General features: G+C 48.6%; 1 protein-coding gene across 16 annotated transcripts in view; it reads right to left on the reverse strand.

Annotated features, from left to right (window-relative positions):
- KTN1 (kinectin 1) overlaps positions 1–27,810 on the reverse strand; it is a 467,921-nt gene that overhangs the window by 48,485 nt on the left and 391,626 nt on the right. For 8 of the 16 annotated variants that reach the window (XM_086937458.1, XM_086937449.1, XM_086937455.1 and 5 more), the window contains 4 exons: positions 21,084–21,155; positions 9,449–9,532; positions 9,224–9,307; positions 5,537–5,620 (listed from right to left, as the gene is read on the reverse strand). In XM_086937458.1, coding sequence (XP_086793584.1) covers positions 5,537–5,620; positions 9,224–9,307; positions 9,449–9,532; positions 21,084–21,155 — 324 coding nt within the window. The remainder of the gene's footprint in view (positions 1–5,536; positions 5,621–9,223; positions 9,308–9,448; positions 9,533–21,083; positions 21,156–27,810) is intronic. The other 8 variants (XM_086937462.1, XM_086937457.1, XM_086937461.1 and 5 more) reach the window with 1 other exon arrangement.

The following is a 27,810-nucleotide window of genomic DNA, read 5'->3' on the forward strand; positions in this document are numbered from 1 at the left end:
CTTCAGCGGAGTTTGTCTGCCCTGGCGTTGACAGCCTGCCGGGTGGTGAACCACCAGGGATATGCCATGACATTTCAGCTATGTCCAGAGATGCAAGACCTCTTGACAAAGGGTCCATGACCTCACCCCACCTTTTGGGAAGGCGAACGTGGAAGAAGGACACCTTGCGAACGCCAAACGAATGCGCTATGGCGATGGAACTTATCAAGGCTCCAGATAGCGCCCAGTAACTTGAGTATAGACACATGAATGGATTATCTACATACAATTTGTATTGACAACTCTATGGTGCACAAAGCAAAAGGCTTAAAGGACTAATGTTCAACAGGTTCTGCGATTATTATTGACTCTTGCGAACACATACTGCTCACCATACTATATTTTGCCTTGAAAAAGCCCGCGGAGGGCGAAACGCGCGTCAGCTGTGACGGTGTGGCAAGAAGAAATCAATAATAAATGGATATTGAACACTAACGAACACTGTGGATGTATAATTGTGGACGGCAAGGAGATTGAAAATATTGGATTGTCGTGGCTGGATGCCTATTGGATAAAAGCAACTAGAAGGGATGTGCACTGGTATTTTTTTATACCTTACCCCACCATGTTTGTTGCAGTACTACCTGGCGGTGGTGGTGTGCTTGAACATCTGCACTAGCCTTTCTTTGATGGAGGGTAGAAAGCCTTTCAATGCCAGGCGGATCGCCTGGAGCTTCAGTAGGTTAATGCGGAGTCTGGGTTCCACTGGATACCAGAGGCCTCTGATCTTCACCGTTCCAGATGGCTGCCCCATCCCAGCAGTGATGCATCAGTCACCACGGTAAGATCTGTTTGGGGAAGGGAGAGAGGTCTGACACTTACCTAAACGCAATTGGTTAGCCACCACTGCAGATCTTTTACAGTTCCCCATGAGATCTGGAACATATCAGAGGGATTCCTCTGATGCTGCAACCACTCGAACTTCAGCTCTCACTGAAGAGGCAGATTATGACATCGGACATGTATCACAAGCAGGATGCAGGAGGCCATGAGGCCCAGCAGCCTCAGAGTCACTCTCACAGAAATCCAGGATAGAGGCTGAAACAATTGTATCATAGCGTGAATACCCTGGACTCGCCGATCGGAAGGATAGACCTGAAACTGCACAGTGTCCAGATAAGCTCTGATAAAAGGGAACACATGAGAGGGAGTTAGGTAGGACGTTGGCACTTTGAGAGTTAACAGGAGGCCCGACCATAGTCCAGAGGTGGGAGACGACAGCCTGGGGTGAGACCGCCTTTAACAGCCATTCGTGGAGATGGAAAAAACGGTCCCTTCTGTTCTCTGCAGATGAGCTGTGACCACCACCATCACCTTGGTGAACACTTGAGTGGGGGGCTGGTAAGGCCATAAGGGAGCATGGCAAACTGAAAGTGCACATGGGCTAATGTGAACCACAGGTAGTGCCTGTGGGCAGGCAGGATAGGCATGTGGAAAGATGCATCCTGCAAGGCCAATGCTACCATCCAGTCTCCCAAGTCCAGGGCAGGCAGGAATGAGGAAGCGTGAGCATCTTGAACTTCTTTTTGAGTAAGAAATTGAGAGGAGACTGATCTAGGGCAGGACGAAGGCTTTGTCTTGGGAACCAGAAAGTAGCAGGAATAACATCCATTACCTACCTCTGGCATCGGCACCCTCTCTGTTGCTCCCTTGGCCAAGACAGCAGTCACTTCCTGGCAGAGCAAGGAGAGATGGTTCTCCATCAGCTTGTCGCAAGTGGGTGGCCTGGGTGGAGGGGTAAGGGGTGGCCCCTTTGGGCAATCTGATTTACCCAGTGGTCTGCTGTTATAGACCTCCAGTGGGGCAGTTGATGGCGTATCTTGCCTCCCAATGGATGCCCATGATGGTAAGAGGGCAAGCTAAAGGGTTGTAGAGGCTGTGGCTGCTTAGGGAGTGGCAGATTGGTCTGATCACTGGCTGCCTCACCCACAGGGTCAGTGGGTACCATATTCTCAGCCATGCAGAGGCTGGGAAGCTTGCTCTCCATGGTGGTTGGGTGGGTAAAAGAAGTGGCTGGAAGCCCCTTCGGTGGCCATGAAAGAAGAAGGTGGTGGACTGAGAATGGCAAGGAACCATGGAAAGGTCCAAGGACCTTTACTATCCTTGAAGCGCTCCAGCACTTTGTCCACCTTGTCTCCAAAGAGACGGGAGTCATCAAAAGGGCATGTCCATAAGCGACGCTTAGACATTCGCGGAAAAAAACTGTTGTTCTCAGACAGGCATGCTGCTGTGAGGCCACCAATGAAGAAACCACTCTTTCCAGCGAGTCCGTAGAATCCAGCATGCATCGAATTGTGAACTTCGCGGCATCTCTCCCGTTAGACATAGTTTGGGAGAGTATGGCCAAGGCCTCCTTCGGAACCATGGGCAGCACCTGTGCAACCCAATCCCACAGGACATGGGGGTAATGACCCAAAAGACACACAGTGTTCACGGACCGCAGAGGTAGGATGGTGGAAGAAAACATTTTCATTCCTAAGGTGTCTAGTCTTTTGGATTCTCTATCCAGTGTAGTGGTAGAGAATAGGCCAGGATTTACATAGGAGGTAGGCGCTTGGACCACCATCTCTCTGGGGTAGGGTGTTGCGTGAGAAAGATGGTGTCCCCTGGGGCGGAGCGGTGGTGGCGAGCAATTTTCCTGTTCAAAGGATACCTATGCAGCGTTTGGACCAGGTCTCAAGCAGGACTTCCGTGAAGGCCTCATTGAATGGGAGAAGCAGTTCGGAAGGGGTTACTACAGACTAAAGCACCTCTGTCAAGATGTTAGTCTTGTCTGCCACCGAGGGTAAATTATAGCAAAAGAATCCCCCTCCTCCATAGCCACAGTAGGAGGAGATAGAATGCCAATATCCAGAGAGGTGTCCAGTCGACTGGCATCTGCCACCTCCTCACTTTAGTCCAAGTTGGGTTCTAGGGTCTGGTATTCGTCAGGGTCCAGTGACGACCTCCCAAGCCTTCCTAATTCCCAGCCCATAGAAATAGGGCTTGGGCTCTGGCCTCAAGGCATGCGTCCAGTCAGCGGCAGAGTCGGTCTCGAACAACACCCCTCAGGCTCAGTGTCGGCATCGGGACAAGTGCCGGGGAAGGTCACGGTGGAATGACTGGCACCGGTCTGGATCCATCCGTAGATCCGAGTGGCCTGCTTGGAGCCAGTGGCGAAACCAGTGGCGTAGAATCAGTGGGACCCCCTCCACAACCGGCAGGAACCAAAAGGCCCACCAGCAGGCCATCCAATAATGAGGTGCATGGCCTTATAGAACTTGTGAAGTTGGGTGGAAGCCGCTTTGGCTCCCAGAAACATGGGGAGGTGTGGCGTAGACCAGGTGCAAGCGGAACCGCAGACTTCGACAGACGGGGCGAAGTCGAAGACTTCTTCGACTTCTTACTCTTCTTAAGCTAGTGGGACTTACCAGAAGACACCCTGGAGTGCGACTAAGATCTTGGGCTCCACGACCGATCCTGGGACCTTTCTGTTGACTGGGATCGAGACGTTCTAGCATTGCACGTCGGGCTACAAGGAGCTTGAGGGAGTGCTCCATAAAGGCCTTGGGGTGCATGGTGCGGAAGTCAATGCAGGCCTTCGCATCATTGTCGTGTTCGAGGCCCCAAAGGCAAACAGGGTTTGGGTCCTTCTGTCGGTAATAGGCGCAGCAGGGCTTGAAGATGGCCTTCCTTGATGACTTTCTGCCACACCAGGAGAAAATCTCAAAAAGTCTTCGACAAAAAGTAAAAAAATAAATTAAAAAAGTAAAAGAAAATTGACTGGGGGTAGTTCTCTCTGGAGCTTTGCTGACTGGCACAGAAAGAAAGAAAAAAACTGTTAGTGTGTTGGGGTGTCGCCTATATGGGCATTGTGATTGTCACTTTTGGTGCAGACGATGTCACCCGGAGTCAAGCAGCACCACCTACCAGCGCAGAGGTACTGCTCACAAAAATCTTTCCGGATTCAGTCTGATGCCTGGAGATAATTCTAAGATAAGTAATTTGCAGCTAGAAGTCTATCTGATGTCAGCATGTAGGGGTGGTTCATATATCAGTCTCTGCTCAGTCACTTATGGAGCAGTATGGAATCAACAGAGAGCTGCATGGTGCTATATGACAGCGCGCTGAAGCACTGCCAGCGAAGCCTTTCCAGACCCAGAATGGCATCTGGGTAGTATTCTAAGGTGAGGAATCCACAGTCAAAAGCATCTATCTGAATTTATAAACTTCTATTACTCTTGTATGTTCTTAGATTCTTAGTTACAATTGTATTTAAAACCCGTAGGACATGCAAACACATATATAACATGCTGCTGTGCAAACATGTTAACATATAGCCAAAAGTCTAGATACTATCGCTCCCAGAACACTGGGGGACCAAACAAACAAGCAAGAAGATCTTGGTGACCCATTCCATAAACTCACTGAAGTGCATGTATTAGCAAGAGCTGCATTGACTTATTGTTATGGTGTCTGTAATCAGCATTGCTCTTTTGCAGTCTTTGATGCACAGTCCTCTGGAGAACCCATTGATCCTCCAAAATATAGAAATAAAATGTCAAAGAGGTTGGATTAGCATATAGCTTCTAAGCTTCATATGGCAGATGGGAAAATGGATATATGCAAACCACGGGTGAAGGTTAAACTAGACTGCTCACCAATCATTTTGTAATATCTACAAGGGGTATAAAGTAAACACTGGAAATCGACGCCACCATTGCGGTTTTCATCCACAATATTATCAGATCCCTGGAAAACGTTTGTTAGTTCAGGTTTAGGGACATCACATCCATTGTCACTTCTGCCTACAGTTTCTTACTCAGAATTCATCCTCAGGGTACTTTACTCTGGGATCCGGAAGGGGTCTTACTTCTCCTCGGCTGGATCAGCTTTTGAGGGGACAGATAATCAATGCCATTACATGAAGGGAAATGTTTGTATTTGTTCCATTGTGTAGCTTTTGATTAAAAAAAGTAATTGCACTTAGCAGGCAATGTAAGACTCGGGGGGAAAAAGCAACTAGGGATAAAACACCAGGACAGCTTATATGTCTACGCTGATCCATCTGTTAAAAATATTGCAGAACCCCCCAAAACCACAAGGTATAGGTCTTCCTTTAAGTCCAATTCTTGTTTTTTAAAAGTATTCTTTGAGTGTTATATTGTGTGTGCATAATGTACTGATGTTTTTTGTACAGAGACTGACTGAGCATGGTGAAAATTCTAAATAAAAGTTGAAACAGATGTATGCTTTGGTGCTGCTATGGTGACGGAGATGTCTTATGGCTGGGATGTCTTAGTCTGTGCCTGAAGATATTCTTCCTGACATCCTCATTCATCATCATTATTATTATTATTATTGCAAATCTCTCTACTGATGGAGAAATGGAATTATTATAATTATAACATAGTAGATGTACAATAATACCTTCTTTTCACATTCACTGCTTAAGTTGCAGTGGAAATGGTTCTAGGTCAACTATACTGAAAATACATAGTTAATGAAAGTCTTCTACCTGAAACAAATTGTCTGCCACCTTCAGCCTCTTGCTCTGCTCATTGTCCAGTTTCAACATGGTTTCATTAAGTTTTGTTTTCAGCTGTTAATAACATACAAAAGATTGCAGTTTATTTATCTTCCATGCGTCATTAAATAAATATCAACAATAATTTCTTAAACTGGTCAAAATGTTAAAAATGATACCAGACAGTGTGTGTGTCATATCTAAGAAGTAAGTAGACAGATGCAAACGATTTTGAAAGCTTTAGATCATGGGTATTCGCAAACATTTTTTAAGGGGCGCAAAGTGTGGTCTGTGGTTGCTCAGGGGCCGTATTTATGCCAGCATTGTGGAAGTGGGGATTTGAGAGGAGACGGGTTAAAGTGTAGGCTATCTCTAGCTTGGGAGATTCAAGTGTAAAAGGAAATAACTTGGGGGGAGGCTACAAGGCAGCACCAACCTTCCACCATCAGGGAGCAGGGGTGGCTGGCTGCAGGGTGCATATCAGCGGCAGGCCATTGCTTTTCGAACGGGAATCTCGTTGCACAAAGAGGCTGCAGGCTCGGACCAGGAGGCTGCATGCAGGTGACCACCAGCAGGAAAGGTAAGTTTAGATGTTGAAAGAGGGCTGGGCACCGTTCGCTGGGCTCCCCAAAGTCGGAGGCTGAGGATAACGGGGTGCCCTTTTGTGTTGTATTTTCTTTTCGAGACCCGATTGGAGTCAGGGGAATCTTCAAAATGAGGCTGTAGGCATCTTTGTGGAGTCCAGGAGGGGTAGGATAACGTTAGATTATAGGTCAGGATCACTGGGCAGACTTTACTGGACAGGTGAGCCACTCAGACTTGGCGCGTAGGCGTCGGGTGCAGAGTGGGCAGGGATCGCGGTTCCAGCTGGATTCAGAGTCCTTGTAGTTGGATTCTTCTGGACAGGGATGCTGTCCTCGGGAGATCTGGTCTTTGTTGAAGCACGGCCAGTTTTCCTTGGGTTCTGGAAGTCGCAGGCCACAGGACAGGAGTAGTCTTCACAGGGTCTTGGAGCAGGAGACAGGCCGGGCGGGCTGGGTCCAAATCAGTAGTCCTCTTCAGGCTCCGCTGCCCGGCGTCTTCCTCCTTTTCTTCTTAGGTCGCAGGAATAGGAGGATCAAGGTTCAGAGGTGCCCCCAAATACTTAATTTAAAGGAATTACATGTGCTGGCAGATGGCAGCCAATGGGTACCCGCCTTTTAGGGTGACCACACCCTTGTATGTGCCCTCTATTTGGAGAGTGGGCATCGCCTAACCTGATTGCTTGAAATCCTTCCATTCAAGATGGAGGATTTTCAAAGGAGGGATTTATCTCAGTCCAGGGCACCTTAGAGGTGGTCCTGGCAGAAAGGGGAAACACCTCTCCTGACTACTAATTTTCCTGCTGCCCTTGCCACCAAAAATGGGGCTTGGTCAGGGGGGTGGGCATCTCGACTAGCTGGAGAGGCCGTGGCTAGCTTATCAAAGGGCGGGAAGTCTTTGAGGCTCATCACCCTGATTGCTGATCCTGCTTGGAAGTAGGTGTCAAGTACCTCCATCCCAAGCAGCCTTTATACATGACCCATGAGAGCACAATGGCTCCCACTTCAGGGGTCAGAAACAGGTCTGTGTGTTGCAGGCTGGTGCAGACCAGTCAGCTGGACATGAGGAAGTTTTTTTTTCAGGCGGCATCTCTAAGATGCCCTCTGAGTTAATTTTGTAATAGATCCACCACTGGCATCAGGGTGGATTAATTATGCTGAGAGGTTTGATACCAAACTGCTTTGCATTCAGTAACGCAATCATAGAGCTGTGGAATTCGTAAAGACAAACTCCCAGCCCATGTACTCAATGTGGCTTCACTGCACTTACAATGTCTAAGAATGGATGTAGACACTGTAAGGGCAAATTGCTCACACTGCTATGCCCTCACCTGTGGTATAGTGCACCCTGCCTTAGGGTTGTGAGGCCTGCTATAGGGGTGACTTATCTATGCCACAGGCAGTGTTTGTGGGCAAGGCACAGAGGGATATGTGCCATGTCGAAATTTCAGTTTTGGCTGTGCCAAAATACACAGTCTGCAATGGCAGTGTGTATGTGTTTGGTGAGAGGTCTCCAGAGGGTGGCATAATACATGCTGCAGTCCTTAGAGACCCTGTCTGGTCACAAGGCCCTTGGGTACCACTGGTGCCTTTTACAAGGGACATGTGGGCTAGAGGTGTGCCAATTGTGGAAACACAGGTACAGTTCCGGGGAAAGTACACAGGCACTGAGAACCTGATTGGCAGGGATTCAGAGCAAACTCAGTCAAAGTGCATTAGATAGTCAAAATGTGGGGGGTAACGGTGCAAAAAAGGGCACTTTCCTACAGCATCTTACTTTTAGCATAATTTATTCCTCCTCCTTTTACCTAGGAAACCATGGTTAATGCTGCCATTTGATTTACTAGCTATTATTTGTACTGACAGCAAGATCAAAAAGCCTGAAGAACAACACATCTACAGCACTTTATCTTCCCAATTAATAAGCACATATATGGACTGTCCGAGATTTGAAAAAGTACTGTGCAAATGTACTCTAGCAAAGAGGCCCAGTGTTTCTTCAAGGCAAGAGCAGACGGCCCCACTGCCTTAGGTGTATGGATTTTCCCTCAATAGTTCTTTTTTGTTTTTATTAATGTTTAATATTTACTGTTTTATTTTAGGGTGTACAATAGCCCTTGGCTGCTGTAGATTTCTAGACAAAAACACAAAATAATCACAGAGTATGTTAATAAACAGTTGATACAATGAGATCAAGGGATACCAATTGTGAATAGAAGTAGTAATGCGAATGCTTAGCTGTAAAAAAGTTGTGCAAGGATAATAAACATTTTGTTTGAAATTTGCTTGAAATTCAATGAGTATAGACAAAAGGCAACAGATGTACAGAGCTTTTGGGTCCTTCAACATGAATGTCTTGTGTTATACTACACACTTTTGATAGCCTATACAAACCTTTATTCTAGTCATAAAATTGGAAAAACACGAGTGACACTAGAACATTATTTGCATGTTGTAAAAACAAGAGCCATCACAGAGTTACATGGATGGAATACATAACTATGAAACAATATGTCAGAGTTGATTTGGTCTAAGGAGAAGTGCAGTATCAGGCCTACTTCACCACAAAAAAAGAAATGCTCTTTAGTAAAAGCGAATCAAAAGGCAGGTAACAGATGCCATTACACAATACACATTGTACAGCAATCCCAAAGTAATCCAAGAGGACATAGAAAATGTTGCAACCCACATTAAAAAGTATTTACGAGACCGTAATATGCCTTAAACTAATGGACAAAACTAATGGATAAATCAGTACTATATCCAAACCTGTCCAGTAAGTCAACAAACATTCGTAATCAAACTACTGGAAGCTCACAAAGGTTAATTGAAAGCGTAAAGCAAGCAAAGAGAAACTATTATGGAAGTATTAGGATTCGGTATGTGCCAAATTAGTAGAGCATAAACATTTAATATTCTTGGCAAAAAATGCTCTAAAAAAATATTTATGTGGAGATTAGTGAAATTGCTAGAAGCAGAGTTTAAGAGCCAGATACATGTATTTAGGAAATGAAAATCTACAAAAAGGAGGTGCAGCTTCAGAAATACACCGCGAGTTAGCGGCTAGCTTATATTCAGCTGAAAACAAACTTCTTACCAAATTAAGCTCTTCACTCTGTTTTACAGCCTCCAAATTTGAATCATCAAGTTTTTTCTGCAATTCGGTCAACAGATCTTTAAGCTGAAATGAAGTTGTTTATAATTTGAGATTTATATCATTCAGCTCGCCTGGAAATTGCCTCACCAGACTATAAACTTCTAAACTAACACCATGAAGAGCCAAGTCAAAGAGGAGGAGCACATGGAACCTTCATTCTTTTACCTCTCTGACTTCGCCAACGTACGTGACTCTCTCCAATTCTGCCTTCTCCAGCTCCAATTCCAACTGCTCTCGCTCTTTCTTCAGCTGCCAAGAATAAAGTGTGTACAACTTTTCAGATATTGCTTGGATTTGACATTCCGTTAAGCGGTGCATGAAAGCAGCGGACTGGTTTCATATTTTTTTGATAATCAATTTTATTAGATTTATAACAACATATAAATTCATTGGTTGCAGATCTATAATCATCGGGATAAGCATGACAATGCACACAGTTAACAGGGAAAGACGCGGTCAATTGGGGTGTAGTACAGCAGTCCATACATCAAGTACAATTGTACATGAAATAAAATAAAGGCAGATCATCAGGGTGGTAGCATATTAAACCATTTACCCCACACTATACTGAAGAAGCGCCAAAGCCGGACAGCACCATACCATGTGATAAAAATCGGCTGGGGCAGAGGCACATCAATACATGCTGGAGAGAATTTCATCCGGGCCTGGAATAGACGTGTCGGGGTGAGATATGCCGTGTGTAGGTAATAAAGTTGAACCAGGCGCAACTTGGAGGATGTGATCAGGGTTTTGGGCGCCATAAGGGCATCCCTCCAGTCCGCCTCTTCTAGGGGGCCTAGCCAACCCTCCCATCGAGCCCTGAGCCGATCTAGGGAAGCAGGACCATTGTTCACCAGGGACCGGTAAATACGGGACCACTCTCTCCCCCCCCCCCCCCTCCCTAGATTTCCCATCATCACCTGAGCCTCTAGCGGGCTGAACTCTGGAAGGGAGACAGGGGGTGAGACATGTGTATGAAGGGCGTGTCTGAGTTGTAGTCACTTCTAGAGTTGGGAGTGTGGAAGGGCATGGCCCTGCTGCAGGTCCGCGAAGGAGCGGATGTGGTCCCCCACCCAAACATCTCCGAGCACTGAAACTCCGATGAGGTCCCACCGTTAGAACCCCTGCAGGGACGAGACCTCCTGCATCCAGGACCTGTGCCAAAGAGGCGTCGGCTGAGTGAGTTTCCAGTCCCACCTCACGTGGCGTAGGGCCGTGCACCAGGCCAGAAACAGTCCTGGTGACCGAGGGCATGGCTGTGGCACTGGGCTACCGTATAGAAACACCTGGATCGGCGTGAAGTCCGACGTGCTGAGTTCCACGCGGTATGCAGGGTCGGACCAGCCACCCGCATACGAATCGTGGATGACAAGGAGTTTCGTGGCCAGGTAGTAGAGGTGGAGATTGGTTACCCACATACCTCCATCAAAGGGGGGGGAATACGACAGTGCGCCAGAGATAAAAGCGGTCTCCCCCCTCCCCAGAGAAACCGGGTGAGGACACCGTCAAGCTCGCGGAACCAACTACCCGGGAGGTGGATAGTAATGTTATGCAGTATGTAAAGAAAATGGGGGAGGACCATCATTTTGAAGAGTGCACTCCTGCCCAGGGGGTTAAGGGGGAGGGTCTGCCACCTCTTGAGATCCGCCTTCATCCGGACGACCAATGGCGTAACGTTTAAGGCCCATTCGAGTTCTGGCAGAAGAGCTACCCAAACGCCAAGATATTTGACCGAGTGTCTCCTAAGGGGGATGTCAGACTGCCAGTCGTAGCAGTCTCTGGAGGGATGTAGTGGGAACAAAGTTGACTTCGCCGGATTGAGGCGGAGTCCAGAGACCCGCTCAAAAGCGGAAAGAGCCGCCAGGCACCTGGGGCCAGACCTATCTGGGTCCGCCAAATAGAGCAGAACGTCATCCGCATATAGGGCTAGCTTATCAACCTGGCTCGAGTCCCAGGCCCAACCCCGAATAAGTGGGTACTGTCGGATGAGTGCCGCCAGGGGTTCCATCGCCAGCACGAATAAGAGTGGTGAGAGCGGACACCCCTGACCCGTACCCCTTTGGATCGGGAATGCCTCAGACAGCTCCCCATTAATGAGTACTCGGGCTTTGGGATTGGTGTATAGAACTCTGATCAGATGGCGGAACGAGGGACCGAAACCCATCGTGTCCAGCACATCCTGCAGATCCCAATTCACCTTATCGAAGCCCTTCTCAAAGTCTATGAAAAGCAGTGCCAAGTACGGGGTTAGGCGACCACGGTGGGCCAGAGCCAGGTGGAGATGACGAAAGCAGTGACAAGTGCCTCTAGCAGGCATGTACCCGCACTGGTCAGGGTAACCAAAATCTTGCAGGAGGGGTTGGAGTCTCTGAGCCAAGACAGTAGCGAAGATCTTGATCTCTGTGTTGATCAGTGAGATCGGGCGGTAGTCCGCACAGTTCAGGGATAGCGGGTGCATCTCCGGAATAACCACTATCATGGAGACCTCAGACTCGGGCGGGAATGTCCCTGTCTCCGCCACATGGCGGAAAAGGTCCACCAAATGGGGGGCCAAAATATCCCGAAAGGCCGCATAGTACTCTTGAGGGTACCCATCAGGACCAGGCATTTTACCGGAGTGTAAGAGCGAGATAGCGTCCTCGATTTCCTCCAGGGTGAAGGGGCGGTCCAGAGCTTCTGCAGTCTCTTGAGAGAGACACGGCAGTCGGGTACCAGTCCCGTCCAGCAAGTCAGCCAGAGAAGCGCCTGAGGGACGAGCGGTGAAGAAGGTCGCATAGTAAGCAGCAAAGGTTTGTGCGATGGCGGAGGAAGTCACTTGGAGGGCCCCGGTGTTCGAGCGGACCTCAGAAATAATACGGTTGACTTTGGGATAGGACACAAGGTTGTGGAGGAGCTTGCCATTCTTGTCACCCCACCTATAAATACGTGCAACCGACGAATGCCAAAGCATCTTAGTGGATTCCAACGAGATCCAACGGAGCTCGTTGCGTACTGCTGCTAGTTGTCAGGAGGAATCCCCCGGGTCGCTAGTGAGTTGAGCTGCTTCCAGTTGTGCCGCCCAGGATTCCAGCTGGACAAGCTGGGCCGTCTGCTCCGACCTCTTCGTGTGGACCAGTCCCCTGACCACCCCCCGGATAACAGCCTTGCTAGCCTCCCACAGCGTCCCCGGCGAGTAAACCGAGCCCGTAATGGTGGAAAAGAACCAGGCGTTTAGCCGCCAGGTCGCTTGTGGACCCGTCGGAAGGAACCCGAGACGGAGGGAGATGGGAGAGTGATCTGAGATCCCCCATGGCAGTATCGCTGCCCCAGAAACCAGCTGGCAGTCTGTGGCCGGCATCAGGAGAAGGTCAATTCGGGAGTGAGTATGATGAGCTGCCGATGTGTGGTTGTACTGTTCCCCACGGGGGTTCCAAACCCGCCACACGTCACAGAGACCTAGGGCCGAGGACCAGCTTGAGAGGATCTTCGCGGAGGTGACACGGGCTCCGGATGGGGTCCCCGTCGTATCACGCAGGGGCTCCAGAACTGCGTTAAAGTGCCCCCCACCACCATAAGACCCTGCGGGAGGGAGGAGATCACTTGTGTAAGGTGGCAAAGTGTTGGAGACAGGAGTGGAGGGCGAATGTAAAGGGATAGGGGGCTCAAGGGGCACCCCTCAATGGTTCCAGAGACGGCCACATAGCGGCCCTGCGCATCAGACTCTGCTTTAGCAAGGGTAAAGGGAAGCCCTTTCCTCAGCAAAATGGCCACCAACCGGGAGCCCCGTGTAAAACCAGAGTGCCCGACCCTGTCAAAGGAAAGTTGCATTGTGTACCCAGGAGGTGCATCTCTTGGAGGAAGAGAATGTCCGGCGTGTGGTGGTGAGCAGCGCGGAGGAGAGCTGTGCGCTTAATTCGGTCTAAGAGGCCATTGACATTCCAGGAAAGGATGTGGATAGGTCTAGTGAGGGTGTAAGTCATCTAAGGGAATGGACTGTGGAGGGGCTGATAACTACGAGGGACCTTACCCACCCGGAGGGGAACACCCACCCGAATCCGAGCTCAGAAATGGGGCCATGGAAATTGGTGATCTGCTTGTCAACTGTGGAAACCAAGGAAGGAGGAAACACAACTACCGATGGGAGCCCCCGATGGCGGCCCGTAGGCGGCCAAAAATAACAAACTGATGGAAGATGTGATCTGCGTGTCAACTGTGGATCAATCAGAGAAACATAGCTACCAAGAAGAACTGCAACCAGCGGCCCGTAGGCGCCTAACAAAACAAACTGTCGAGGAACAACGGTCCCCTGTCCCTTCCAGTCCCCCCAACCTACACTTCTGAAGTGGAAGCATCTTTCGCCCCAAAACCCCAACAACTAACTACACCACAAAGAGGTGATTCGCTACTCTAAAGCGGTTAGCAAAAATCGATCAGGAGCATGGCTGAGTCGGACCCCCCTCCATGTATACGGATGCATGCCCACAATGGATAAGCATGGAGTGGATAACAAAGAAGTCACAAGATGGTTCGGATCCAGGATGGCAGTGAGAAGGTAAACCCTGGCCGGGTCTTCCAGCGGAGTCAGGGGAGAGCCCCCTTACCAGGGTCGGGGATAGGCTCGCTATAGCAGGTCCTGAAGGGTGGAATGAAGGCATACAACTTGTAACACTGATCACAACCCCTCCTCCCCACCAGAGCCACGGATCACGGGGCTTCCAGATAGATCCGAGTCCGACAAGGCCCTCGCCGAGTGACGTCTGATCACGGGGCGCTACCCATGTCGACAAGGGCAGACACCAGAGTAGGGGAGGAGGCCCTCTGGCTCAAGGTCTGAATCGAGGAGCGCCGGGACCGTGAGAGTCCCCGCCCCCCGCGGTTGCCCCGTCGTCTGGATCCAGTTCGGCACCGCTGGGCCTTGGGTATCTCCTGGCCGAGTTGGGTCATCGTTTTCAGGGAGGGGGAGGGTGAAAAAACACCTTAAGGCGAGCCGGGAAGAGGAGTCCATAACCGAGGCCCATGGCCCTGAGTTTCTGCTTGACTTCGTCGTAGGACAGACGTTGAGTTTGCACATCCCTAGAATAGTCCAGGAAGACCATGATTTCAGGGTTTTGGATGTGCAGTGGACCTTGCACCCTGGCGGCCTCCAGAATCGCATCCCTGTCCCGGAAGTTGAAGATTCGCAGGATAATGGAGCAAGCGGGAGCTCCACCGCAAAGCAGGGGGAAGAGTTTCTCTTTGGGGATCCAGGACCGGACCCATGCCTCGATGAAGGTGTCAGTGGGCCCCTTCTCCACTCCGGGCCCTATTTTCAGCGTCCTCAGCCCTTCGATGTAGCTCCGCGGTCTGTGCCTGCAGGCGGGCCACTTGGGATTTGAGAGTGCCCATGTTGTCCTTCACCGCGGAAAGACGAGACTCCGCCTCTGTAATACGGGCCATGGCATTACGTAGGTCTTGCCGAATCAGTGCCAAGTCAACCCGCACTTCACCAATCTTGGTTTCCACTGAGGCCTGCGATGCGCTAATCGCCTGCAGGATAGTAGAGAGGTCCCCTTCAGCCGCCCCAGGTGCAGCCGCAGACCCAGCCGCTGGGTCGCGATCAGGCTTGGTGAATTGGTCCATTTTTGTTTGGGTTGAGGGAGTGGTGGCCTGAGAAGCACGGTTCCTGCCCATGTTCCCAACGATTCAGGGGGAGGTGCTCGATTGGGGGCGGGGGGGGGAGGGGGGACGAAGCAGCACCACTGACGCGGCCCCCGCCACCCGGTATGGTGGCCGATCCCTTTCCCACTCCCCTACGATGGAGGGAGGCGACCGCTCTCCAGGGTAATACTCTTCGTGGCAATTGTGGCCCTCGAGGCAACCTCGGTGGGCCCAAGACCCCAGGACGCCTCCACAGGCCTCAACCTTAAGATCCTGGGCCTCCAGGTAAGAAGGGGGGCAGGCACACACGTGTGCCACCCGACACAGCAGCCCATCTGCCCCTCCCCAAGTCTCAGCGCGCCCCACAGCCTGCAGTCAAAGGGGGAGGGGGATGAAGGGGGGGGGGGGCACGTCCAGTCCGCAGGTTCAAGGTAGGCCAGGGAACCCGACGGTACCCTGGAGTCGGGAACCCCAACTATCCGGTATCCGGGTGGGTAAAGAGGGTGGCTTACTTCACTGCAGGGCCTGCCGCCCGCAGCTACCTGCCTCCATTGCAAGAGGAAAGAGTTCAAAATGTCGCGGGTCAGCCTCCCTGCGGGTCCCCAGCACTTCTCTACACCTCGCACCCCAAAATGGCGGAGGGCGCAAGCATTCACAGCAGGCCAGAGGTGGGGGGGAGGGGCGACCCAGCGGGGGACGCATACGGGGGTTCAATGGGGCCTACGCAGATAGTGATGCAAGTCCAGGCCCGGCCGGCTCGCCAGCACCGCAGCGCACAGTCCCGCTGCCCACCTCAACCACAGTGTCGTCGTCTCTCGTCCACGCGGCCCGACACGGCGGCCGAAGGGTACGGTGGGAAAGGAGGCCCACACAGCAAACCCCCGCCTCCTCACCTCCTCCGGGCCAGAGCGCAGGCTGCACGGCTCCAGGTGCCTCTTCAGCTGCTTCGGCGGTCACGATACCCAGGGCCCGGCATTCAGCCATCCCAGCAAGGCGTCAAGGCCCGGACCCATCTTCTTGGGCTGCCAGCCGGTGTAGATGCGGCGCGGCGAGCGGGAACGCCGCACCCGGCGCCTCCCAGCAGCATCCTCCTCCGGTCCCCTCCACCGCCAGGAGACCTCAGGCGCTGCTACGCTCCCACGAGCTCCGCCGATGCACCCCGGAGCCAGCCCTTTAAATCCACCGGCACCGGGGTGGAAGGTTACTCCCCGGGTCCAGACCGCAGCCCGACCCCCCCCACCGGTACAGGCCACCGCCGTCAGGAGGATCGCAGGTGAGCAGGGCGGGGAGGGAGCAGCTGGGGCGCCCAGCCAAGAGATCAGGCACTAGGAGCAGGCAGCGCGGGGGCGCCATCTTGAAAGAGGAAGGCCGCCCGGAGCAAAGGGCCAGTGAAGGCAACGCGGGCAGCAGGCAGGCCCCCGAGGGGTCAGTGCGAAGCAGGCAGGATGTAGGAGTCGTCCCTAAAACTCTGGGACGTCGATGGCCGATATTAGTGGGCCCATGCGAGGCGGATGACGGAGGGGGTCTGGAGCACTCAGAGTGCGACCGCCATCTTGACGCCTCAAGCCATACCTCTTCATATTATTATAATATGGCAAATACCAGCTGGGCTTGATAAATGCTGCAACTTATAAAGAAGGAAAGTGTTAAAAAACAATTGAAAGTACTGCACATTAGCTGTAGAAGTAATGCCATCATTTCCCAGAGAATCAGTCAATGACTAAAGACATCAATTCAAGGTTGTTAAATGGTAATTATTACTTGAAATGTCCTTGGATCTTTGCCCTTACAGATCGTTTTGGTCCATTGAGTAGATAAGTGAACCATTGTGTATGGTCGCTTCGGGACTCCCCAAAAAGTCTATGTATGGCTGGGATGGCCATCATTTAATCGGACTAACAGTGTAAATATACGGTACTCAAAATTATCCTTTGAAGGGAAGACCATGACAGATGTTTTCAGGACAAGCACAAGACAAATTTAAATATAGATGATTAAACTGTGAATTGGTCACACTAAGTAGTTATCCTGAAAAGTTGAAAGGACCGTGGCTCTCGAGAATCAACTTTGGATACCACTGTATTACCCAACGTAGATCCTAAGAGAGTACTAAGCAATCATGATTTTAAAACCACCGATATCACTGTGTAAAACAGATTCCTTTTAAGAACTTTTTTTTCCAGATTACAGTTGGATCTGTAAAAAGGTTTCAGAACTGTTGAATCACTGCCGCTATGTGAGGATCTATGAAGCCATGCCTGTATCCAAGCAGCTTCACTGGACGCAACACTGTCTCTTTACAAGGCACCACATAAGCCAGTGACATCAGTTCCACCTTTTTATACCACACCCATGCGAAGTCTAAGGATGTAAACAGCAGATTCAAAAATAACAATCAAACAAAATTAAAAGTAAACTAATCCTCAGAAGGGGAGGTTGAAGAACAATAATTAAACTGCTGGCGGGATTGCGTCCATATGAAAGCAGGTGACCCAAGGTACATGACCTGCTTTTGTGATGGATTCTTGCCAACACAGATTCCTAGTAGGAACCCCTCCCAACAAGTTTGAAGGATGAAGGTGGAGTGCTGATGACTCAGAGAAGGGAACTGCAGCATGACCTATTAGGACTGTGGCTGCGTCTCTATCAAGGAAGTAATGATTAGAAAAGGAGTGAAACGAGGACAAATTGTCTGCGGGTATATAGCCTGAACCATAACTGAAGTAGCGGCTTTTCTTCCTGGGCCTCAAAGCCACCAGGAAGACAAATCAATGGAAGCTTGCAAAATGAGATGGTTTGATTCCTAACAATCGATAGTTTGCTTGCAGACAGAGTTTCACAGCTTGGGCCTTAAAACCCACAAGGAGCCTATCATCTATTTAACAAAGATTTTCTTGTGAATATTGAGAATGAGATCACTTCCCTGGGCCCAACGTTGTTCATTCTTGAAAACATCAGGGGAATAAAAGACTGAAGGCAATGTGATCAGCTGTGAGACAAGGAAAGCAGAAATATTCTTCAGTAAAAGAAAAGTTTCACTTTTGTAGCAGCTTTAGAGAAAATAACATGAGCAGGTAATGCAGAAATGGCCCGCTTCTCATGCATCTTCTGGGGGTCATAGCCACCTGAAAAAAACTGGTTTGCAATTGACAAATGTGAGGAGAGAAATGCATGGATTCAAAAACTGGACTGATTAGTAAGGATAGAACTAAGCAGAGGTCTTAAGAAGGAATCTGAAAGGCAGTGCAAGTTAACGTGTTTTCCAGCCCCTCTAAAAAAAACTGCCTACAACCGGCACCTCATGAGGCCCTATAATACAGAGATTAGCTGCAGGCTGAGACAAGAGCTGATTAATCCATGACCAGTCAGGCCTTTTTCTGCTAAAGAAACAATCAATTTCAGCTTGTAGAGGCCCCAATGATTTATTGTAGCATTGTGCTGCAAACGTATAACACCTGCTTGATTAAACTGCTGCAGCAGACGCTTGGTTGTGAATTAAACCTTTATTACTACTGCCTATGACCATTATTATCTAGATGAACAGGTGAGGTCAGGTCTAAGTGACAGACTAGGGAATAGCTGCGCTCCCACATGGCCGAAGGGTTGTGAGCTGGAATATCCATGATTTAACAAGGTTGAGGAACACAATGGACTCTGAAAGGAATGCTAAAGGTGAATGAAGTATTATGCATCCAGGACTTATGGATTTGTGTGGAGTCAATGAAGTTTTAGGGATTTATACACATAAAATCAAGAGAATCCATAAGGGGCAGCCCTTGGGACTTGTTAACTTTAGTGTCAACTAGCATAGCATGGGAGGAAAACAGCTCCACTTTTAATTGGGTACCGATGTACAAAATAGAGCTTTGAGAACTCGGCTCAGATGATAAATCCTATTGTGCATGTATTTAGGTGGGGAGTAGGGGTGGGGGTAATCAAACAGTGAGCAATAGAAGATATGAAGACTGGTCTGAACAAGTATTGCAAAGGGCCAGTGTTGATATGTGGAGACAATAATTAAAACATCAGCCTAGATAATTTACTCTATGATGAGTTACAGGATATATATAATATTACAAACATGTTTTTCCTGCCACTAATTGTTCGAAGATAGACATGATATGGAGCGAGGTGATGCTAACACCAGGGCTAACGTGTCTGAATTGACTGTTTCCAACCGAGTCACCAGCAGGCCAAAAAGTTTGGAAAGGATCACAGAGATGCCCAACTGATTATATTTGTGTGCCTATTTGGTACTTCTACTTAGTCTTGTGTTTCCAGGTCTCACGATTGACAGAAGGGAACACTGGCTCTTGCGAACTTGTTTACAGCTGGAGATTGAGAGGATCGGGATAAGACTGTAAAAACAGACGTTTACTGTGCATACGGATATCAACTAGTATAGAGAGCGTGAGAGAGAGAGAGAGATGGAACTGCTTGAAGGTCTTCAGATACAGTGGGAAGCAGGAGAGCCAAAAATGAAAATATGAATAGGTAGTGAAAGGTATAAGAATGTAATCATTGCAGTTGTAAATCGTATAAAAATAGGACGCAGTAAGTTTAATAAGGCTCCACCGAAGGAATTTACAGGGCAACCTATTAAAAAAAGGGTTTTACGATGCAGAATGTAAAAATCAAAAGAGCAAATTAAGGTTTCTTGAGAGGCAGAGAAGAAGAGGACATGGTGATCAGGTGGAGAGAAAAATAAGTAGTTTACAGCAGATGTATAAAAAACATTACAGGAGAAAAAGCTGAAATACTGTACCTTCAACTGGGAGGAAATACAACAAATCGTAGCCAACTGGTGCACTCTAGGATGGGGAACATTCTGCATAATCTTGAGTGTTTAGTATCAGAATGAGCATGGATAGAGCACTTGACATTACTTATACGACTGGGTATACAGAGCACTCACAAGGCACTTATGATGTGGACAAGGAGCTTGGTCCTTTTAATTTTGGGCTAGTTAGGTGACTAAAAAGTTAATGCATGAGCCATGTAAATGAGGTGCAAAATTATAACAATTATACTAAAACTCGGGTATTAACTTTTCAGTCACCATTATGAATCTTTACGGTTTGTTTACGAACATTTGATTACATTATTGTATCATTATTTTCAGCCAATTTCCCCCTCACGAAGAACCTAACAGCCCGAAATGCATTAGGGAGACTGTTCATATTTGTATGAACATCAAAGAATATATTAATACATGTATGTTTCATGAGATTATAAATATGGAGAACATTGGAAGCATTTTATTTGAATAACAGTGAATTTGAGCACATTTCAACGAAAATAAAGAAGTGAAAAAACCGGAAGAGATGGTTTATAGTATTTATTTAAGCAACCAGCCTGAAAAGATTATGAAGAAGCAGTGCACCTCGGGGCACTTCTCAAAGTATTCAGAGAAGCAATATTATACATAGCAGAGTGTTCTTGGACAGAGTACACACCGAAGTGGCAACCCCGAAATTTTGCAGACTCGGTACTAACATTATTATTCATAGGAGTAAAACAGAACTCAAAATATTATTAGATAAATATCAATCATACTAAACATCCAAATTCCCATAAAGTGGTCATGGGCGTCAGTCATTATATTAGATTTCCGCATTTGCTGAAAATCTTAAAATATGAATGCATTTTGCTACTAAAGAGAAACAAAAGCAAAATCAAAGTAAGAAAATAATCTAAATAGAATTAAAACGTACGCGACTATTTAAAGCGCTGCAGATCCTACTCTATTCTAGCCTTCCTAAACCTGGGTTTGGAAAAGGGAGCTAAAGGGTTCGGGCAAGACTTCACCAGTTATGCGCTGGAGTAAAATCACAAACTCAGTATCTTGCAAGACACTGACATTTTAAGTGGCATTCCTGGATCATGTAAAAGGTTTCAGGTTTCCCAGCCTCTGGCTTGGGTATTTCAAAGATAAATAATCTGAGATAACATAAATCACAATACTTTATATACCAGTGGTCCTGTGTTTTACTGATACCATGTCATGGTAGGATTCAGACATTACAATTGGTGGACAGTCATTTTACTGAAGTATGTTCAATGAAAATAAGGAGGGCCTTCCTCACACATTAAGTTTGGAAAAACCTGCACCACTAGCTAAGCAAGTCAATAATTCACAAGGTCTTCAAAATATAAAATTAATACAGATGTAATCAAGACTTACATTTTCAATGTTCTTGTTTTCAGTCTTTAAACTTGCAATTTCTTGCTTTAAAGAATTAACCAAGGAGTTCACCTGCAATTGTTAGCAAATGATATTGACAAACTTACCAACACATACAGAGATTATAAAGAAATGGTAGCAACTTGACAAACCCAATTCTCAAGCCATAGTTGTTATTTGCAAAAAGGTAAAATTCCCAAATAAAACGTGGCACAAGAATATCCACAACTCAATATTACTACCCAGTCTTGTACAATTGGGCAAAACAGTTAGTTGCCTTCGGTAATGCTCTGTCTGGTTGAAACATCAGCCACACATTCCTCACCTTGTAACTTTAGAAAACTCTATGCAATAGCTCCTATTCACATTGGCCTCAGTCGTTAATAATGTTCATGTGATTATATAAAGAGGTCCCACCCAAGCTTTGGCGTCAGTTCACTCAATTACATTTTTCACACCTCGAGTATGGAGCATGACTGACAAATTGAGAATACAGAGATTGTTCGTAAACGAGCCTGGTACTTACATGTTTCTGAAAAGGCTATACCACACAACGGAGAGGATGATCGATGGGGAGTAGGGTGACACCTTATGAATCAATACCACACGCAATGGGACTTTAGGAGGTGATCCTAAGGAACTGGCTTTACAGCAGTAAATCCTATAGGACCAATTGGGTAAAATGACTCTCCCAGTAAACTAATAGTCTTGTACTTGGTGAATGCATGAACAAATGCCCATGTGGCAGCTTGGCAGACATCCAAAAGGCAAACTTCCTGAGCCAGGGTCATAGTAGTAGCCTTTTTACCTGATCAAATGTTCAAGACCTTCAGGAGGTTCATTTTCTCTCTCCCCCTCCCGCCACCCAAAAAAGAAATCCATAGTAATAAGATCTGTTTTTGAAGTACCATTCCTTTCTACGCAACAGCGAATCGGACTATGAGCTGATCTGTCCACCTTGTACTCTTAATCCCATTAATGGGCCCACTCAAGATCCAGCTGTTGCAGCCTTTTATCCTACTTAAAAGTATATGGTGGAAAGAAAAATGCGAGAATGTGATGAGCTTGGGGGAGCAACAATGGTAGTGAATCAATCACTTGACACTCCGAGAATGACAAACACACTGTTCAGAGTCAAGAGCCTCAGGGTACAATTATGCACCGGATCGAAGGAACCATACATTAAAAAGTTAAGTACCAAATTGAGATTCCACTGTGCCATAATGAAGGCGGTAGGGTGAAATATATGCAAGGGTACAGTATGAAAAGCATCACAACAGGTGACTTGAAAAAAGAGGGCTAAGGAGGAAAGCAAAACAAAAAGCCTTAAACAGCTGATAGAACAATATTTTAGCATTTGGTAATGTTCTTCAACTGCAGATTTATCTCTACTGGAATATTCCCCAGCACCAGACTGGATCCAGAAGCCATCATGGCATTGTTTCTGCATTCTGCTAAGTGCGTTATTACCTCTAAATCCACCTTTAAATAAACCTCTTGAAGAGGGTGACTGATTATTGCATTTGTAAGAGGAGGAGGGATTTTCTGATATGTTCTCTGAGCCCCCCCCGTAAAAAGAGTAGTGAAAGGAGCCCCGATTGGAAGGAAGCTGCAAAGCCCCCATGGATTTCGCGACCTCTGTATCTTCTCTAAAGAAGTATCTACTGTAGGCCCATACAGGTGCTCTTTATCAAAGGGCTGATTTAAAATAAAGGTTTGGACTTCGGGTTTTAACCCAGAAATTCTAAGCCAAGCATGTCTCCGTAACAGAACGCTAGAGTTTACTGCGCAAGCTGCGGTATCAGCTGCGTCTAAAGAGCATCTAATGGACGTTGTGGAAATTAATTTTTCTTCTTGAATTAATTCACTAGCTTTAGTCCTATGTTCAACTGGCAAAAATTGTATACATTTATCTAGCTTGTCATAATGAGCCCTGTCGTGGGGAGTTAAAAGAGCTTGGGTATTTGCATTTCACCAGTGATTACCTGGTTGCGCAGCTACTCTTTTGACAGAGGCATCTATGAGTTTCGACTCCTTATCAGGAGGAGGAGTATCTCCTGTGGTCTGAGTTTGCTTTTTAGTGAGCGTTAGATACTACCATGGAGTCTAATGGAACTTGGCCCTTGATGTAAATAGGGTCAGTAGGTGCCACCTCATACTTCTTGTCCACTCAGGGTGGGACAATCCTTGCACGCACAGGGTCTTTAAAAATCTTGTTTGCGTGTTTAAGCATTCTTTTGAGTATAGGTAGTTGTTTGTGTTGCTCTTTGGGAGGAACTTAAAGTCTCAAAGAGAAAATCCTCTTCAAGGGCCTCCTTATGAAGTTGAACCCCATAATACTCAGCAGCCGTATTTAGTAGTTCTATGTATCCTATATTGTCATCTGGTGGGGGGAGGGGGTTGGAGGGATATAGATCCAGTTTGTTATTAGGATCTGTATTGTAATCCTCCCATGGATCAAAAAGAATATCCGGAGGTATATCACCATTCCCAGCATCTTGTGATCAGGGGACTGTGGTTGTGGAGAATTTGTGGGTGTAATGAATACATTTGGGTCAATGGGTGAAGGAGGTGTAATAGGATGAGAAGGATTAGTACCCACATTCTTTATTTTAAGTGGAATGTGGTATTCCTTTAGTAATTCTGGTTTCCTTTTAGGTGGTAATTTCACATGAATATGTCCAGTGTCTGGATTGAGGGTCAGTTCCTTTTGTTTCGGGTCCATGTTAGAAGGCGGAACGTCGAAACAAGGCTCTTTATATGGAAAAGGAGGGGGTTTGGTTTTTGGCGCAGGACTAGTCGAAGGTTTCAACTTCGTATCCGAAGATTTGGTTTTCTGCGCCGAAGGGAGTGTTACTAGTACATGCTTGAATTTCGATGCTGAAGATTTCGGATCGATGCCTGACCGGGGCCAACTCAATCCCTAGCCGGAAGGCTTGTCTGAATGTTTCGGTGCTGAGCAGGGGGGTGGGTCGTTCGAACCCTTTTCTCTGTGCCAACCTTGGCCCGAGGGCAGAAGAAGACTGGCGCCTTTTCCTTCGATAAGTATTGGGGCAGGGGAGTGTCAGTGCTCACTGTACGCTGACCTGGTGTTTCTTGCTCTTGCGTGTCAGAGTCGGCTTCAGACACAGAGATGTGTTCTTCCTCTTCTTCGGCTCCTTGTTCCATGGAATTCTTCCTGGTCGTATTTTTCCATGAAGCTGTCCGGTGAGGAGCCGCTTTGTTGAATCATTTCATGACGTCGAGCGCGACGGATACGGAGAGTCATCTTGGATCGAAACGATCGGCAGAATTTCTATGGAGTCCGTTCCATTGACTGCTAGCGGGCCAGACGCGGGTAGGCTCAACTGCCCTCCACGAATCTTCTGATCAAAGACTTTGAATGGAAACAATACGTGGAGAATGGGCAATGCAATAGAGAAAACAATACTGTCGAGGGTTGTGAATTGCACGCCGAGGGGAACCCGAGAAACGGTGTCGAACTGGAGCGCAGCAATTCACGTCCAAACCAGACGGCAGAAAAAAAACATCTAACAATGGAGTCGATGCCCATGCACACTTTCACCGAAAGGAGGAGTCCCCTACCTTGTGACTGGCAAAGACTTTTTCGAAGAAAAAAAAAGTGCAAACATCCGGACCAACACTAGATGGCAGGCTTATGCAAAGTATATGATCTACAACTCACATGCCTCGAACAGAATGTTTTCATGTTGTGTTTTGCAAAGCTGCGGTGATTTTGAAAGGCACAGTAAAGTGGTGTGGGACATCAGTTAGGGCATCACCAAGCACACCTTCTGGTGCTTTGTGCACCACAGAGGATTCAAGCATATCTCCACTATCCTATAGAGAAACCAACGTGGGTAAGGGGAACGGCGGGGGAGGCGAAAAAGAAAGCACACAGAGAAAGAGCACTGTATTAGGACGGAGGGTGAGATGAGAAATATGGGTGTATGAGGTCGGGGGACACATAGGATGGAGTGCAAGCATACACAATATGCAAGAGAGCCAGAGGAAAAAACAGGACAAAGTAAATTGTGCATCAGTATAAAAAACGATTGTAAAGAAGAAATCTTCAGAAGTAGACAAACAGACTATTAGGGAAGAAAGCCATCCAAAAACAAGCATTTACAATGCAATGGTTTTGCCTTTGTTAAAGTTAGAGCTATTGCCATTGCTCTTGACATTATTTTTATTTATGTTTTTTTAACATAAATAAATGGCATTGTCATTTACAATGCCACTAGCTTTATCTATCGCAAATGACACACACAAACACACACAGAGCCGCCCCACACACACCCCCACACAGAGCCCCGCACACACACAGCCACACAGAGCCCCCCCCACACACACAGCCACACAGAGCCCTCCACACACACAGCCACACAAAGCTTCCTACACACACAGCCACACAGAGCCCTCCACACACACCAACACAGCACAAGCAGGCAACAGGGGCAGACGGAGGCACAAGCAGGCAACAGGGGCAGACAGAGGCACAAGCAGGCAACAGGGGCCCACAGAGGCACAAGCAGGCAACAGGGGCCCACAGAGGCACAAGCAGGCAACAGGGGCCCACAGAGGCACAAGCAGGCAACAGGGGCCCACAGAGGCACAAGCAGGCAACAGGGGCCCACAGAGGCACAAGCAGGCAACAGGGGCCCACAGAGGCACAAGCAGGCAACAGGGGCCCACAGAGGCACAAGCAGGCAACAGGGGCACACAGAGGCACAAGCAGGCAACAGGGGCACACAGAGGCACAAGCAGGCAACAGGGGCACACAGAGGCAGAAGCAGGCAACAGGGGCACACAGAGGCAGAAGCAGGCAACAGGGGCACACAGAGGCACAAGCAGGCAACAGGGGCACACAGAGGCACAAGCAGGGGCACACAGAGGCACAAGCAGGCAACAGGGGCACACAGAGGCACAAGCAGGCAACAGGGGCACACAGAGGCACAAGCAGACAACAGGGGCACACAGAGGCACAAGCAGACAACAGGGGCACACAGAGGCACAAGCAGACAACAGGGGCACACAGAGGCACAAGCAGGGGCACACAGATTCATTCGTTGAACATAACCAAACATATGTACTTTTAACAACGCACGTTCACCTTGGTGCTGAACAACACCTCTTTCTTGTTACCCAACTCGTGCAGGCAACAGGGGCCCACAGAGGCACAAGCAGGCAACAGGGGCCCACAGAGGCACAAGCAGGCAACAGGGGCCCACAGAGGCACAAGCAGGCAACAGGGGCACACAGAGGCACAAGCAGACAACAGGGGCACACAGAGGCACAAGCGGGCAACAGGGGCACAAGGAGGCACAAGCGGGCAACAGGGGCACAAGCAGGCAACAGGGGCACGAAAACGGAGGCACAAGCAGGCAACAGGGGCAGGTGGAGAAAACACAATTTTCAACAGCCCACTTGGCTCTGCAACAGTTGCCTTTGAAAAGCAATACGGCGTAATGGGCATGATCAAATCCCGTCCCCTGCATAAAAAAAAACAACAGCCTGAGGCGACTGCTAACACAGATGTAGTACAAGGCATTACACGGCAAGGGTGCTGCTGCCGGCAATTATCCTGGTATTTAAACAAATCTCTCTCTCTCACACACAGAGCCGCCCCACACACACCCCCACACAGAGCCCCGCACACAGCCACAGAGCCCCCCACACACACAGCCACACAGAGCCCTCCACACACACAGCCACACAAAGCTTCCTACACACACAGCCACACAGAGCCCTCCACACACACCAACAGCACAAGCAGGCAACAGGGGCAGACGGAGGCACAAGCAGGCAACAGGGGCAGACGGAGGCACAAGCAGGCAACAGGGGCACACAGAGGCACAAGCAGGCAACAAGGGCACACAGAGGCACAAGCAGGCAACAGGGGTACACAGAGGCACAAGCAGGCAACAGGGGCACACAGAGGCACAAGCAGGCAACAGGGGCACACAGAGGCACAAGCAGGCAACAGGGGCACACAGAGGCACAAGCAGGCAACAGGGGCACACAGAGGCACAAGCAGGCAACAGGGGCACACAGAGGCACAAGCAGGCAACAGGGGCACACAGAGGCAGAAGCAGGCAACAGGGGCACACAGAGGCACAAGCAGGCAACAGGGGCACACAGAGGCACAAGCAGGCAACAGGGGCACACAGAGGCACAAGCAGGCAACAGGGGCACACAGAGGCACAAGCAGGGGCACACAGAGGCACAAGCAGGCAACAGGGGCACACAGAGGCACAAGCAGGCAACAGGGGCACACAGAGGCACAAGCAGACAACAGGGGCACACAGAGGCACAAGCAGACAACAGGGGCACACAGAGGCACAAGCAGGGGCACACAGAGGCACAAGCAGGCAACAGGGGCACACAGAGGCACAAGCAGGCAACAGGGGCACACAGAGGCACAAGCAGACAACAGGGGCACACAGAGGCACAAGCAGACAACAGGGGCACACAGAGGCACAAGCAGACAACAGGGGCACACAGAGGCACAAGCAGACAACAGGGGCACACAGAGGCACAAGCAGGGGCACACAGATTCATTCGTTGAACATAACCAAACATATGTACTTTTAACAACGCACGTTCACCTTGGTGCTGAACAACACCTCTTTTTTGTTACCCAACTCGTACTCGTGTATCGACCCCAGATGAATGATAGGCTGGGTGGACCCGCCGGGACTTAAACCTGTGACCATGTCGGACACAG

This window comes from Lissotriton vulgaris, chromosome 9 (assembly GCF_964263255.1).
Source record: "Lissotriton vulgaris chromosome 9, aLisVul1.2, whole genome shotgun sequence".
Taxonomy (NCBI): domain Eukaryota; kingdom Metazoa; phylum Chordata; class Amphibia; order Caudata; family Salamandridae; genus Lissotriton; species Lissotriton vulgaris.